The sequence below is a fragment of the Symsagittifera roscoffensis genome, chromosome 9 (assembly GCF_963678635.1).
Source record: "Symsagittifera roscoffensis chromosome 9, txSymRosc1.1, whole genome shotgun sequence".
Taxonomy (NCBI): domain Eukaryota; kingdom Metazoa; phylum Xenacoelomorpha; order Acoela; family Convolutidae; genus Symsagittifera; species Symsagittifera roscoffensis.
Window position 1 is genome coordinate 2,827,420 of NC_087070.1, and position 17,382 is coordinate 2,844,801.

Genomic DNA, 17,382 nt, shown 5'->3' on the forward strand with positions numbered 1-17,382 from the left:
TCCCACGAAATTTTCGACATTTAGCAATCACACATAATCCAAATTTTCGACTCAATACATCGCAAAGTCCCGTCCAACATATAATAACACATCAATCACAAGATGATAATACTTATGAACAAATTATTGAACAGCCCCATACCACCGCTTTTCAATCTCAAAATAATAATTTTTTTAGCCCACGATGAGCCGCCAACTTGGATCACTACACCGATCAAATTCCCATCCAACCAATCTTACCTCTCCAATCCCAATCATACCACTTTTTGCTTTTCCGCCACCCGATTTTCCATCTAGCAATGTAACATCAGGCATGAATTCCGACACTAACTCACATATTTCAGTTTTATACTCCATCTCACAGCTAAATAACCCGAATATTGAAACCCCCGATGAATTTGCCGACTCAGAACCATCCCCATCCAATAATTTTCATAACCCTTCTAATTTTTCTCAACCTCCTTTTCAACCCATATTGTCCAATAACCCTGACCCAATCACTCCCACACCCTCTTATGCTTCCCAAGTTACCCCAACCTATTCCTCATACCATTCTGACCAATCATCTCATTCTCCAGACACCCCCCGAATCTCCCCAGAGCTAGATAATTTTATTACCCTCCAACAACAACCCTACCACCTTAACACCCCGACCATAAACCAAATCTCCTCCACTACAAATTCATCCAATCCCCCTACACCCTCTTCAAATTATACTGAATCATTAACACCATCATCCACATCCACTATATCTTCACTAAACACTAATAGAGCTTACCGCACTTTTAAAAGAAAATTCCCCAACCATCCTTTCCCAGCAAAACCAGGAACAGCCCGTGAATACATCAACCACCCCCAGCATACTAACACTAAAGAATTTTTAGCTATCACTTTACCCTCGTTTCCACAATACACCTTAAACACCCCTCACGACGCTAACGAAACACGCAACTTTGTAGATGAATACGTTTTAATGCCCACTCTCTCTTGGACCTCATACTATCATTTCACTAACCCTCTTTGCTTACCTTTATCCAACACTTCCATCGATATAGAACGAAACAAAGACATGCTATATCAACTAACTACACCACTAACCGCTAGACAGTTTACTTACGTTGGATATAAAAAATCACTAAAAATACACACTGCACCTAGAGCTAATGAATATACACTAGAATACTACGATCACAACATCATCAGAGCTAACCAAGATCAATTCTTAGACGACGATCGCTTCGCTAATCCACAAATCACCGAGAAATTTTTCATCAAGACACCATATGTATTTACACTAAACATCTTCGACCGAAAGTTTGATCACATTATTTCAGAAGCACTAACAAACACACAAGCATACGAAAGTTTTAAAGAACGCTTCCAAATCTTTTCACTAACCTTTCATTTCCTTGCACCACACGAAAGAGATTTGCACTGCTCACATGATATTATGTTGCGCACTAAACAAACACATACATACAGTTACTATCGTTTCATCCAAAATCACTTTGACCTCCACACACCCTCTAGACAACCACACCATCGTTTTCAATTCATCAATTCAAAATACACTTCACCGTATTTCCTAAATTTCACATATTGTATTAAAGACACTAACCTCCATGGTATTCTTCGTAATTATGACCCCATAACCCAATTGTACATTTTCTGCCCCATCACCAAGACCTTCAACGCCGAAGAATCCCGACCCTTCCTTATCCCGCACGAGTTTGTACAGCCTATAGAAATCCCAATTTTAGAATTCATCCACAACACTAAATTTAACCACAAATTATATAACTTAATCCAAAACACACCTTATGAGTTTGCAGTAGGCACTGAAGAACTAACCACTATTAAGGCACTTCAATTGCTTTGGCCACTGCTTCAGACTAAAAATATCATCCGCATTCTAGCTAAACTACTAACAACTTCAGAACTAATTCACGACATCTTCCCCCACGGTTTTTTCCCCGACGACTAACAGGTAAGTATGAATTAAATGAATATTACTAACTAATTAAAATATTAAAAACTCACCATTCTTTATCCATGTTTTCTTTAGATATTTTAGCCTTCATCCGACGATCACCTACAAAAACCACAAAAGACAAATAAAAATCGCAAATTTCATCAAACAGATTTCAAAAATTCTATTAATCTCTTACACTTATAAATTTATAAATTTAATACTAATGCAGTAAATTCATTTCTAAAATTTTCCCCAAAAGCAGTAAATCTAATTATGATGAAAATTTGTAACTTAAAATTCCCCCATAACTAGCAGTAAATTTACAAATTCTATGCAGTAAATTAATAAAATGCAATTGCAGTACTAACCCTTTAATATTTTCATTCATTCGCACAGAAATTCTATCCACACTCGCACAGCTCGCCCACGAAGAATTGTTTAAAATAATGAATTTCAGTTTCAAGTTTTCACACTCAACAACTCTAACATATAATAACATGTTTCAAACTTTCCTTTAACCCGGTTGGAAAGGAATCATATACTAAACAAAACTAACCAACGCAGCTTACTAAATACCACAAATCATAGAATAACAGCATGACTAAGAAAAGGAAACCAACGGTACCCAAACCGGATTAACCCAGTTTAAAACTGGATAATTTATTCTTTTGAAGACTATTATAAAGTCTAAGAAAGAAATAATAAAACACAAAAAAGTCGAAAGACAAACCCATACCACGAACAATTTGATTTTTGAAAAAAGGACACAACCAACAAAACATAAGTAAGACCACAACAAACTCAACATAAAACGTTGTCACATAACAGGACCCCTCACAAAAACCGCATGAAATCATACTCCCACTCCTGGCCTAACCCACCAGGAAGGACGTCCTGAGCATGCTCTATAGCCGGCCTAACCCACCGCGCTACATCCACGCTTTGTGACCACACCACTATTTTTAATAAGAGCTACTCAAGTGTGAGTAACTCTTCAAAATAACCGAACTAAAACAAAAAGCTTTTGTGAAAACAACTAACTAAAATCATTATTAAAAAATATTAAACTAATAAAAGTTTTATAAAATGTAAAATCACATGATGCAATATATAGATCAGAATACAACACCAAGGACGAACATCAAAAGACAAGACGACCCCACTACACTCGAGAGAGAATGACCAACTACAATCGATATGCCGCTCACAATCACAACTCAAAGGATTTAGAGTACGACTTGACCTCGCAGAAAAGGACTTCATTGAACTAGACCAATGACCACCTCGATGTTCAAGTATACGTACAGATCCGAGTAACCAGGCATCCCCTCCACGCACAATCTCCACGCCATTCCCAAACTAGATCATACACAAAAGAAGTTCTCCACGCAGAACAGAAAAACCTGACATAGCAAACCATTCTGAAATCAGATTTGAGTTTGTTGCAAAGACGTAGTCGTTGTCACTAGAAGACACAACGTCTTATGTCTCTAACTCCAGCTTCCTGGAACTTCCCTAACAAAAGAGGAAACGGAAGAAAATTATGATGTTCGCCAAAAACAAACGTCCATCATCCATCCTTCGAATTGCAGAAGAACTATTCTAAAAAACTCTGTAAAACCCGGATGGGTGGAACCTGATCTAAACTACATTTTATGATTGGATAAATTAAATGTTTTACCAATGTAAAGTATTTAATATTAACCAATCATGATCCATCTAACTAACAACCCACTTATTTGTAAGTGCTGAAGTTACTTGTAATTTCAGCACCAGAGAGATTTGAATTTAACTTAGAAATTAGTTGGACTCTCCCGAGCACTTCAGCAGCCGCAATAAACCAGTATACCCTAGATCTATTGAGCCTAGCAGAGACTAGTTAAACAACCTGAGACTAGATAGTATAAGAGTAAGATTAGGATCGGTATTAGACTAAGAAGTTGCACGAATCTATCCGGCCGAAAATAAGATAGCGTGACGAGCAGACGGTGTACCCTATCCGAAATTACTCTATGAGTTACACTTCGGTCCTAACTCACATGGTCTAGAAACTTTGAAAATTTGGTTAATCAGTTATACAGAAAACAAAAATTCAAATACTGGCAAAATAGAATTCTGTTTTTCATTTCGATTAGTTGGCTAGAATTAAACACTCTTTTTTTGAGAACTTTGTTTTTTTGAAATATCCACTTCTATAATTCGACGTTACTCGACAATTATTTGGCTTGAAATTTAAAATATATATGTTTTAGGCGAGGAGATTGTTTCATTATTACCTGTCAATGAACGAAATAAGGACACTTATATAGGTCTTGTAGTTTTATTGTTTTTCTAGCAAAATCTTGAGAGTTATTCACGCTCAAATTTAATTTTCCGCGAATTTTTCCCTGATTTTTTTCTTATTTCGTGGCAAGTTAATTTGCTATATGGAAGGCCGATTATGCTCTTCATTGACAAAAGTGCATTATGCGCAAAAACATGAATGACTTTTTGTTTCAGTTTTGGGACTTTAATTTTAGGACTTCCCAGCGGAATACAAAATTAACTAATGATCAAACTTTTTAGGACTTCCCAGCGGAATACAAAATTAACTAATGATCAAACTTTTGTTTCGCTGATCATGTTTGCGTTGAATCTATCAAAAATACTGTCAATCATGGAAAAAATCTGGAAAATCAAAGAATTTTAAGGTGAAATTTTTTTCGATACAATTTTTTTCTTCACTTTTCCAGCTGTCTGATGTCTATGTCTCAGCTACTAAACAGAAGGCTAAAAAGTAATAACAGTCCCTAGTGAAGTTTTTACTGAATAAATGAAAAAATTAATGGCGCTCCAAATAACGAAAACCAATCTAGAAAAAATTTTTTTAGCCCAACCCGGTTCAGGGAATCGTGAAGACTCAAAAAAAACAAGGCGGTAGAAATAATGGAATACCATCTCATTCCATATTATATCATAAATGCTATTTAAAAAATTTGAGGATAAAAACTTTAACTTGTACTAAAACCTTCCGCGAGCTAAGCAAGTTTTTTCTGTGCTAGTTATTTACACTTTAGTTTGAGCGTTCTTTTTTTCAAACCTAAGTCGCAAATGCTGCCAGTTTTAGGTTTTTTGATAGCATATGCTTTGACATTCGAATAGTGATAAGTCAACTCAGTTGATGCATTTTGAATTCATTAAAATAACCGAAAAAAGCTAATTGTTTCAAAGAACATAACAATCATGAGAATTCGATTCCGGAAAGTTTCTAACTCAATACATCTCGCAGCTTTTTGAAATGCTTAAATTATAAATAAAGTGGCTTTATGTTTTCAAATTTTTTACAGGCAAAATTATCACGCCCTGCCGAGAGGGCAGGGGGTGAGATTCTTTAGCTCGATGTCGCTTGTTCAAATCTGATAGGTAGCAAAATTAACCAATTTGAGGCTTAATTTTTGTTTCTTTTCATAAAGCTGCTTTTTTGTCGTGTTCTCGCTAGTATTTGCGAAGCGCAGTTTGGACTCTGTAGGAACATTGTTTTTGATTTTGGGAAATCTATGTTTCGCTACGCTTTCATCTGAAACTTTAGTTTCTGAAAACGCAACTCAACTGTTGTTACACAGTAAAATTTCAGAGTCTATCGGATTATTTTGAAGACACCTGTTTTGGTGCCTCTCGAGGGAATATACGCGTCAAACCAAAGTATGACCTTGCCGATTGGAACTTTTTTAATCGAATGCTCAGCGGAGAAACTCGAACGGACAATGCATTGGAGGCATAGAATGGCAGCTTCAATAATTTCGGGTCGACAAAGCATCCAGCCCTCCCCAAGCTGATCACACGTTTCAAAGATGGACAAAAAATGCCGAAATTAATGTAGAGAGACTGATGCCCGGTGATATTTTCAGAAAAACGAAGCCCAAGTTTTCAATTGCCAACGAGAAACTCGTTCAAAACGCAAAAAAACTACAATCGAGACCATACACAGAAATATTTAAAAAATTTGTACCTTCAATGTTCAAATATACTAAAACTTAATGCATAGCAAGCTTGTTTGATATTTGAAATTTGTTATTCGATGATTCACATTTCTTTGTTAAAGTGTTGAAAGCCTTCTGTCTCTAATCAAATTAGAAAAGTTCTAATTTTTTCTTTTTTCTAGTTTGTTTAATCTAAATAGGCCGAATTTTCTTTGGCTGAAATGTCTGTATTTTAAATCGGCTGAATTGTCTGTGGCTGAATTGTCTCCGCGCCACTTAAACATCCATTGATCTTTAGATTAGATGACATGAAAATGTCTGTCTTAGCTCGGAAGCATCATTAAATTAAATTGATATTGTTGTCATTTTTTTCTTCTAATTTTAGGCACGAAAATCACAGCTCAAAAAAAATTTAATTGCAACATCAGAAATTTGAAATGGACTTACCGTTTGCCGAAACAGTTATGAACTTGCTGCATATGCAACGAATTTCTAACATGTTTTGATGGTTAATGAACGACTAAGCTATTTATCAGTAACTTAAGTAGCATAATTTTTTTCAGGAAAAAACTACACTCGTAGATTTGATTGTTTTGACTTCTATTTCTCTTTTTTTTCTGAACTCAATTCAATTTCATTTGCTATCCAATAACAAAAGTGGTTTATTTTCAAAAAGGAATTTCGTTCCTTAGAATTTCCAGTAAAATGAAATAATTTCACTAACGATTCAGTTTTCTCTAACTGGGTTTGCTTCATAAAAACATAACGCAATTTTTTTATTCCTCCGAAAATCGCAAGTTTCAAAATGTTTCAAAAGTCCATCATTTTTTTGGTTCATTGAGTTCTTTGACACTATTCCTGCAGTCTGTTGGATATGTTGAATTTATGAAGTAAATTGAAAGACCTTTTTTTCTACCTGTCAATTTTCGTATTCAAGAGAATGTTGGAGGCAGTCAGAAGAAAATGATTCAGGTGGATTGAAAGTGGTTTACCCATGAGTAGCCCGTTGACATTTTTACGATCACTTTTTGAACCAGCTGAGTTTTGGTTTGATAAGAAGTTAATGATTTACAAAAAAAAATATCAGAGTCTCTGATTTAGTTGTTTTGTGATCATTTGTGACCCGTAAATGTTGAAAAGTATGCTGAATTGACGCAAAGTTACATGAAAAAAAAACCCAAACCAGTGGCGCAACAAAACTATTGATGAAGAATATCTTTTTCAGCAACAGCTCAGCGGCTCATGCTCCAGTGTCTAAAGCCAGAGATGGGGGATCGAACCCAGTGCCTGTCATGTCGAGTACACTGCGAACCGAAAGTAACAACGGAAACGCATCAAACAGGACGGCGGCGACGCTACCTTCTCATAAAACACCCAACTGTAAGTTTTATTGATATTTTATATTGCATATTAAAAAGTTTTGACCGCACAAAAAAATCATATACTAGAAAAATTGATGTTATTAATTTTTTTTCTGTATATTTATATCTTTGGTGATTTTCTTTTGCTTTTCTAAAATTAGGTCGCATCAAAAAAAACATTTAAAACATTTTACTCCTAAGTCAACTCTCAGTCTGAGATCTGATTTTTTTTCCAAATGAATCAATACGGTTTATTAATTTTATTCTTCTTTTAGTTTCGAGAGATAAGCCGACTGTAAACTCTTCAATGACAGCTACTAACCGAGGGAGTATGGTATCAGTCACTTCATACGACTCAGACTTGTCCGATTTCAGTTTCTAGAGATCATTCTCATGTAAAGATTAACAAAAAGAACCCATATGCACAGAAAAATCCATGGAGCAGGAAAAATTCACGCTGAGAAAAAAGATCAGACGCCACGTGAATAAACGAAAATGTTCACGTAAATACATGTATTAGAGTTGATGTTAAAGCCTCTCTTAATGCCATCAAAATAAGGCTAAAACGGTTTCTGAAAAGTGAAAAATTTAACCTTTTTGTTTACTTAGACCTTTTTTCTACGAAGCTGCCATCCTGGTTTCGTCATTCTTTTTTTGGGCTTTATTATTTTTTAAAACAAAAACAACATTTGGTTTTAAAAATGGGTCATGTTTAATGGATGTTTTCATGGCTATGGGGAATGCGCTTTTGTGGCTAAAGTTTTGGTTTCAATTAGCAATCATGTAAACCCATATTTTGAATGAAACTTTACTTCAAAGTATTGGCAAAAATGTTTGTCTTATTTTGAATGGTTGTCGTATGACAAAGTATGTTTCGAATGTCCAGTTCGTAATTATGTAAATATGTTAACTTGATTTCTGTTGAAGGTTTGTTCCATATCTCTCAACTGTTCACTGATTCAAATTTGCAATTACAAAATAATAATTTTTTTATAAACAATGTTTTAGTAAATAAACTTTGAAAACTAAATTTTTGTTATTAAAAAGGAAGCTCTAGGGTAGTTCACAGAGTGAATAACTGATCTTTATTTGTTTGTGGTAGGGTTGGCGCGCGCAAAAGAAACGAAATTTTCCACTTATTCTTTCAATTTTGTCATAAAGGTATTTAAGACTCAATTTTCCGCAAATCGTCTATATCCTACGACACAGAAAAGTTCGATTTTTCTGGAAAAACTTACACAACCGAACAAAAGAAAACAATTTTTTTTTTGATTATTTAAACCTCTCTCTCCTCGAGAAAATGATAGAAACGCTCTTCTTGCACTGCAGCTTGCACTGCTCTTCTTGCACTGCAGAAATTTCAGCAGCTACTATTGAGGTCTCGTTTTTTATATAGTTTCTTCTTTTCAAAAATCCAGAGCTATTACCATTTGCAGCAAAAGCAATGCTGCGAGAGGGAGAGGCGAAAGCATCGTTTTCTATGAAAATATTCGTTGTTTTTTTTCACATCAAATTTTGACCCATCAATCCCAATTTTTCTCAAATCACCATGGAAGCCTATAATTACTAATTTCAACTTACAGAAGCTCGATTTATGCACACAAACTTCTGAAGGATTCTAAAACGGCATTTGTGGTTCAATTTTGAAGTTTTTCCTGTTGCGAAGAAACTTACCTATAATAAGTCTTTTTGGCGTTTGAAGAGATCTCAAAAAATGGATTTGTTTGATCTAAAAGAAGGCGCCAATGTTTTAAAGTTTTGTGTGAGATCCACATGCAGCGCTCCTTGAGAAACAAAAACCCTAAGCCCTTCCGCCCCTTCTTTCTTGAAATTTTTTCAATCAGGCTTATCGGTAAAGTTGGACTGTTCTGTTTTCTTCAAATCCAAATATCAACCCAACCCTCAAATCCAAATATTAAAACCAAGCCAACTTCGGTGCCCCGCCTCATCATCACTCGACTAGATAGAAGCACGCTCAAACTCCTCGAGAAATTTTTAATGGCTGAGATCCGAAATATCGGCTCTTTTCCATTTTTCCTAACATTTGAACTTCAGTTTTGAAAAATTAATTATACATTGCCAGAGTGTAATGATTAAACTTGCATGGTGAGCAAACTAACTGTGGGAACTTATTTGTTCTTCGTTCTTTACATCGTAACATCACGCGGTTACCAATAATTGTACGTAAGACAGCTGAGAAATAGCAGTTTGATTTAATGAGGGGACAATATACGACGAGGCTGTTACCATGTCAACCCAAGTGTAAAGCAGACCCTAGTGTGAAATTAAAGCAAACTAACTCGTTCAAGTATCTCCCAACAAAAGCATTACCCACGATCTGTCCTGTAGACAAAACAATCATGAAACTAGACAGAATTTTTCTGCCTTGAGCAATTTTCTACTCTCCACTTCTGATGGTTGCTTTTTGAAGCCACAAAAATGAGGGATTAATCGTCGCGTCAACTGATTTTGTGTACAACGCAGAAGGCAGAACAACTCAACCTTTTGTTTTTCAATTTTCGAGTTTATTCAAAATTCGAAATTACTCTTGAAGCCAAATATTCCGTCACTTTATTCAAGGTCGAATCAATAACCTTCAACTTGAAATGCTCCAACTTTTCAAATATTTGGAAGAACAGTGATTATAGTACCTTCAAGAAAGAAAATACTCTCTCTCTCTACATCCTATAGTTCCAAAAAGACTGCTAGTATCAGAGTGAAGCCCTGAAAGTCCCCGATGCCCTTTAGTATACTTGAATTCGTAATGGAAATAATCCATTAAGAGAAGTTCAGCGTAGTTTTAAAAAATAAAATTGAAAAGAAAAAGGTAAAAAGTTTGCACTTTTTTGTTACTTCCCCTACTTCGCCACGTACGAAGTAACATTTTAATTAACCCTAAAATCTTACCACAATTCAAGTCGAAAGGATTTCAGAGCGGATTAAAAGGCCGCTAATGCGTTGAAAGCATAAATTATTGCGCACAAGTCTTGAAATATCAATTTTGGCATTTTCCAAATCCTCGTAATTTTTCGGAATAATAATAAGTTAATATCATTTAATTTTGAAGTCATCCAATTTTACCTTTAAACAGTTCTAAAAATTTGTTCAAAAATGACCAGTAAAAATTCGACAAAGTTCTAAAGAAAAAACCATTCCGAGCACGAACATTCCGGAATCATACTCGAATGTCTTAACAAAAAGTGTTATGTAAAACTTGATTGATTTTAATATAATTTTAGAAGTGATCAAAAAATCTGTTGAATTTACGTACAGTATGAACGGAAAATTATCGTAAGGTCTTTAATGTGGGGAAAACCTGTACTGGGAATCAAATTCTTGGTAGTAAAATTAATTTGAACCGCATTTTTTGGTGATCCAAGTCAAAGTACAGGAAAAAAAACTGCTTTAATTTTTTTTGCAAAGTTGTATTTCAAAATTAGATACTCGGACATTGAAAAGTCAACACAAAATCACTGGCTAACTAATAAGAAACAAGAAGCAAGACTGGTCGCATCAGGATGGATGAAGCTCTGAATTACCCGAACGCCTTTTATGGTCTATATAGCAGTGTTCACTTCTAAAAATTGAAGAAGTTTTCAAAAAGAAAATAAAAAATCATTTTTTTTCTCTTTCAAAATCTTCCGCCGCACGCTTTGTATAAAACAAAGTGATACATTTCGCATATAGCAAAGTAAAAAACAGAACATGAAATAGGGTACCTCATTTTTAATCAGAACGATTCCTAAGGCAGATTAATTTGAAAACAGATTAGAGTTAATTGTCCCAAATTGGTCAAAATGGCAGTCTTTAAACAGCTCAAGTTTCGCGAAAATTATCACTAGTGAATTATTTTGTTGAATTTGTGTGCAAAACAACAATTCTTTTCAAAGGATAAAAAATCCATCAAAAAATTTAGTGAAGTAGAAACCTAATAAAAGTCAAAAACCGAAGTTAGTCAAAGTTCGAATTATTTCTGACGCCGAAAAGCTACCCCGAGCACAATTATTTCGTCACTTAATATTCGGAACCAAAACAATATCCTCCAATTTGAATTGGTCCAACTTTTCAAATGCTCGGAAGAACAATGATTATAGTAATTCCAAGAATGCAAATACTTTCTCTCCTCATACTATAGTTGCAAAAAAACTGCTAGTATCAGAGCAAAGCCCTGAAAGTCCCGATGCCCTTTAATGTACTTGAATTTGTAATGGAAACAATCAATTAAGAAAAGTTCAGCCTAGTTTTAAAAAATAAAATTAAAAAAAAAGATAAGTTTGCAATTTTTTGTTACTTCCTTTCACTCGCTAAGTACAAGGTCACATATTAATTAATCCTGAAATCTTACCTCAATTCAAGTTGAAACGATTTAAGAGCGGATTAAAAGGCCGCTAATGCGTTGAAAGCGCAAAGTATTGCGCACAAGTCTTAAAATACCAAGTTTGGCATTTTCCAAATCCTCGTATTTTTTCAAAATAAACACAGGCTAATATCTTTTAATTTTGAAGTCATCCAATATTACTTTTCAGATGATCTAAAAAAAATTCTTCAAAAATGACCAGCAAAAAGTTCAAAAAAATTCGAAAGAAAAAAACCATCCCGAGCACGAACATTCCGGCACCATACTCGAATGTCTTAACAAAAAGTGTTATGTAAAACTTGATTGATTTTAATATAATTTTAGAAGTGATCAAAAAATCTGTTGAATTTACGTACAATATGAACGGAAAATTATCATAAGGGCATTAATGTGGGGGAAACTTGTACTGGGAATCAAATTCATAGTAGTAAAATTAATTTGAACCGCATTTTTTGGTGATCCAAGTCAAAGTACAGGAAAAAAAAGCTTTTAATTTTTTTGCCAAGTTATATTTCAAAATTAGACACTCGGACATTGAGAAGTCAACAAAAAATCACTGGTAAACTAATTAGAAACAACAAGCAAGACTGGTCGCATGAGGATGAAGCTCTGATTTAACCGACTGCCTTCTATGAAATATAGAGCAGTGTTCACTTCTAAAAATTGGAGAAGTGTCCAAAAAAAAAATTTTTTTTTCTTTTTGAAAATCATCCGCCGCACTTTTTGTATAACACGAAGTGATACATTTCGCATATAGCGAAAAAAACAGAACATTAAATAGGATACCTCATTTTTAATCGGAACGGTTTCTAAGACAGATTAATTCCACGACAGATTAAAGTTAGTTGTCCCAATTGGTCAAATTGGCATTCTTTAAAACAGCCAAAGTTTCACGAAAATTATCACTATGAATTATATTGTTGAATTTGTGCTCAAAACAACAATTCTTTTCAAAGAATAAAAAAATCGATCAAAAATGTTAGTGAAGTCGAAAATTAATAAAAGTCAAAAACCGAAGTTAGTCCAACTCGAAATAACTCTGAAGCCGAAAAGCTACCCCAAGCACAATTATTCCGTCACTTAATTCGAAACCAAAACAATAACCTCTAATTTGAATTGATCAAGTTTTCAAATACTCGGAAGAACAGTGATTATAGGGTTTCCAGGAATGAAAACACTTTCTCTCTAAATTCTTTAGTTGCAACAAGACTGCTAGTATCAGAGCGAAGCCCTGAATGTCTCCGATGCCCTTTAATATGCTTGATTTTGAATAGGAAATCATCAACTAAGAAAAAGTCAGCCTAGTTTTCAAAAAATAAAAAAAAAAGGTAAGAGTTTGGACTTTTTCATTACTTCCCCTCACTCGCCAAGTACAAAGTAACATACTAATTAATCTTACCTCAATTCAAGTTGAAACGAGTTAAAGTTTATCAAAATACCGCTATTGCGTTGAAAGCACAAAATAACTCGCGCAAGTCTTAAATTACCCAATTATGCATTTTCGCAATCCTCGCAACTTTTCAAAACAATAACAGGTAAAACTTCTTTTAACGTTTGAGGTCATCCAATGTTACCCTTTAAGAAGGTCTAAAAATACGTGTTCAAAAATCGAGAAAGTTTGGGAGCAAAAGAACCATGCCGAGCACGAAAATTACGTCACCATATTCTAGCAAGAAGTGTTATGTAAAAGATGATTGGTTTTAATATTCGTTAAGCGCTCCTTCTTCTGAAAACCTTGATCCTTTTCAATAATTAATAACAGATATAAAGTTTATCATAGACTCTTAGAAAGCTGTTATGAAAGCAGTTTCAAATCAATCATAATGATTTACTCAAAAATTATGACTTCTCTTGTCTTCAGCTTTTTTTAAAGGATTTTACCTTGGTTTGTTCTTTAATTCTTGATTACTCAATCTGATTTCATTTTTCACTAAAATACTGTTCAATAATCTCGCAATACTCTTTTTTATCAAGTTTCCTCTCCAGTTTTTTTAACCGTTCATTTTTCTGACTAAAATACAATTTTTCATGAAGAACAGCAATAAATAAAATTCTGTTTTAAAAAATTTAACGAAGAACTGTATGTTTTTCAAATAAAGTGTATAAGGAATTCCAACAATTTGCATTACTTTTCCGCCACCTAACATCCAAGTTGTTTTGATGTAACCAATCAAAACCTCAAACTTTTGAAAACAATCAATAAAACAGAGAAATCCGAGAAAAAATTAAGTCTTTCGGCTAAATTTATTTTTTTGTTTGTATAATTGTCCAAATCAGAAAAATTTTGAATGAAAACAGCAGTTGAACAATTTTTTTTAGTTTTTTTCCCAAAAATATACTAGAAAATAAGTTAATTTTGATTAAATTGTAAGTTTTGTCCGACTTTTTTTTAGAATACAAGTTTTGAACTCTAAATGTACACTTCAGTGCGGAGAAAGAAATTTGAACCAAAAATATTCCAATTAAAAGGCATAAAAAACATCACAAAGCGTTACTGAACTTTACAATTATAAAATCATAAAGACTTCACAAATTTGGGACAGTTCTTTTAATTCAATAAACGTTTAGTTGAAATAGGCAACTTGCATTAACACTTCGTTCTCCTTCGCAGTGAAGAGTTGAATCTGAAAATACGGTGGCTTCTTCATACTGTACTTCTTGATTATGACACATATCCTCCACATGTTGTAAGTTGATTTTTCGTATACTCTCTTACAGATGTTGGGCACCTGGTCCATAGGTGATTCATTTCCAGATTTGGCTTCATATATAGGTTCCAGTCCAAGGTTTTCAGCATCGTGAACAACAGTATTCCGCATTGCTGATATCTTCTCTCCTTCTCTTTCTCGAAGATAGACTTGCTGGGATTTTTCGAGTTATCCCAACTCATTTTTCTTCAGCAGTTGGAAGCAAAGCTGAAAATCAATTTTCCCTTGAAGGATTTTTGGGACCAAGAAAATCTCCCAAATTTTGTTTGAATTTCTGAAAATTCAATGTAAATGTGACTAGTGTCTTTTCTGGAGTACGTTTACGTTTCTGATAAGTAAACTGATCAGATGAGGAGAAATGACAAAATTATTTTGAGATTAATTGAAAATGGAAGTAAGCAATTTGAGTCATCATGGTTTCCCTATATGGCAGGAGTACCAAATAAGGAAAAACTTGTCTGAAAATTCCATATATAACTTCTCCTATATAAAGCCACAATTCTCGATAGAAAACATGCTTCCAGATGGCAGCTGCTATCTGTCAAGCTCTCTCCAGCTTTTATTTAGAATGTGAAGAAAAGTCATTATTTACTTTGGTTTCCAATGAGCCTTACAAAAATACATAGTGACGCAAAGCTATTTCGCGTTTACTCAAGACTTTTTTTGCTTCTTGGAGGATTGCATCTAAAAACAATAAGAACTTCTCTGAATCCAATTTTTAAGAGATTAGATAAATAAAAATTTACATTTGTCTTTAAATTGACTGTCTTTAAACTTTGTACCAGATTTCACACAAGCATTGTTGCACAAAGCGGAGAAATATTTAATCAGCTTACCCGTGCAGTTCCGCATAACTTGAAGTGGTAAAGAGGAGAAACAATACCGAGCATTGCAAGGAAATGACTCGTTCGGAAAGATTTCAAAAGACACTTTCTGCGTTCTAATCAAAAAGTTGCTTCCACGCATTTTTTTGGTTCAACGTTTCTGGATAGATTTCGAAAAATTCAAAACTCAAAAACTCGAATCTGAGTTGTTGAAAATAATTGATTATTTTATTGTTGATCATGTTTCTGTACATAGTGATCAGATAAGCTTTGTGATAATATAATCAACTGTCTTTATATTATGTTCTTTCAGTATTTTGCGTTGAAAAAGACAAAAAAAAATCGGTTTGAAACAAAAATTGAAATAAGTTTTGGGTTTGTTTTCTTTTTCATCTTCAAATGCCTCGCCTTGTTTTCTTCTCAAGAGAGATAAATTATCCTGTTGAATCAGTTTTGTTTCTTTCATGTACTTTCTATCATGACTTGTTTCAATTTTCGCCAATCGTGCAGGGAAAATTTTAAGGGACTGAAACACTTCTCCGAATCTCTGTAGAAGATGTCAAACTCAACGGTGTCTTCAAAAACGGTCATTCATAGTAAATGTTCATTTGTAATCAAATTGAAACTGTTTTCGTACCCCAATACCGAAACCTCATCAAATTTGTTTTCGTTTTTGATTCTACTCTTTGATTCTTCTACTCTCGAGTTATCTCCGTTTCGTTCCGGTTTTTCTAAAAGTTTTATCTATGTTAATCGTTGAATTGAAGTGAACTGAACTGTAGGAGATTTTCAAAGAAGTGTTTGTCAGATGTATATAGTTACCAGTAAAAAGTAGGTTTTGAATATATTCTCTAAAAACATCTGAAATGATTCAAACTTTCTTTGATAATTCCGCGTCATTTTTTTTAAAAAGAGTACAAATTGTTTTTTAGACTGGTTTGTTTTTTGTTTTAAAAAATTTTTGTACAATATCATACTTTGTTAAAATAAAACATAGTTTGAAAAATTTCTAAAAAGCAGAATTTCCTTGAAAACGATTGCTATTTTTCCATATTTGATTGAGTATCTTTATTCAGATTTAGAAAAAAAAGTAGCAAAACATCCAACATCGACAAATTATTTCGCCAACCTCATCACCCTAGAAATTGTTGTGGAATTCTGATTGGATGAATTTTTCTAGATTTGGATAATTTTTGATTGGATATTTCCAGATTTTAGAAGATGCTGAAAATCAAAGTGTAATGACCTCTCATAATTTTCTAGGAGTTATTGTGTAGATTCAAGAAAATAATGTGTTACCTTCTCTGATGGAAATAGTCTTTTTTTACTGTTCTACGGATTTTTTTTTGGTTTAATTTTTGAATTATTCACAATCAGAATGCCTAAAAAACTCAAAAAACACCATCTAAGCTCTGTTCATAAGCTTACATCTACATAGACGCTCGGATTGAAATTTCTGGAGAGGAATTCGAAAACTGCAAAACTCATACTTTGAATTGTTGAAAATTGTTTATTGATACATTGATGGTTATGATTCTTTAGAAAGTGTGCGAGTCATTTTTTTTTTAAAATGCAAATTTTGTTTTTAATTTCCATATTCAACGCTTTTGAACACTTTTGAAATTATCGCAGAAGTTTTTGAAAGATGCAAAATTGATTTGGTTCAATAATAAAAATTCAATTTTTGTACAAATGATGAAATTAGTTTTGAATTTTTAACAAGAATGCGAAATTTTTTTCAAAAATTTTTTCAAGGTGCAAAAACTGTTTCTGAGTTTTTGACAAGCGTCCAAAAATAGTCAGGAAATTTTTGTAAAATGCAAGATGTAAAAATTGTTTTGAAATTTTAACAAACATGCGGAAGTTTTTTTGAACTTTTTGTGTAAGTTGCATTTTTTTGTGGTTTTTTGAAACGTATAATTTAAAAAAATAGTTTTTTATTGCAAAATGCAAAAACTGCAATTTTTTTCTAACGCAAATTTATTAATATATTGCTGAAAAGTTTTTGGCATTCATGACTTTGAATGTTTTTCCCTATTTCAATTCTTGTTTTTCTGATGCTTCTGATCAACATATTTGCAAAAAAAACCATTTACTTAACGATCAAAATTAAAACAACGATTTTCAAAAGCTTTAGGTTCTAATAGTGCAAGAAACACTTGTTACAATTTTTTTTAAAATGATTCAGTTTTTTACAGAAC

At 33.5% G+C, this 17,382-nt stretch overlaps 2 protein-coding genes across 3 annotated transcripts in view; one reads left to right on the forward strand and one right to left on the reverse strand.

Annotated features, from left to right (window-relative positions):
* The window catches only part of LOC134854221 (cilium assembly protein DZIP1L-like), a 44,358-nt gene extending 36,036 nt beyond the window's left edge, over positions 1–8,322 (forward strand). For both annotated transcript variants that reach the window (XM_063870389.1, XM_063870391.1), the window contains 2 exons: positions 7,157–7,311; positions 7,568–8,322. In XM_063870389.1, coding sequence (XP_063726459.1) covers positions 7,157–7,311; positions 7,568–7,674 — 262 coding nt within the window. In that variant the 3' untranslated portion in view covers positions 7,675–8,322. The remainder of the gene's footprint in view (positions 1–7,156; positions 7,312–7,567) is intronic.
* Positions 8,323–15,004: 6,682 nt separating this feature from the next.
* Positions 15,005–17,382, reverse strand: part of LOC134854448 (melatonin receptor type 1C-like) — a 7,362-nt gene continuing 4,984 nt past the window's right edge. Inside the window, exon 4 of the mRNA XM_063870702.1 lies at positions 15,005–15,041. Coding sequence (XP_063726772.1) covers positions 15,005–15,041 — 37 coding nt within the window. The remainder of the gene's footprint in view (positions 15,042–17,382) is intronic.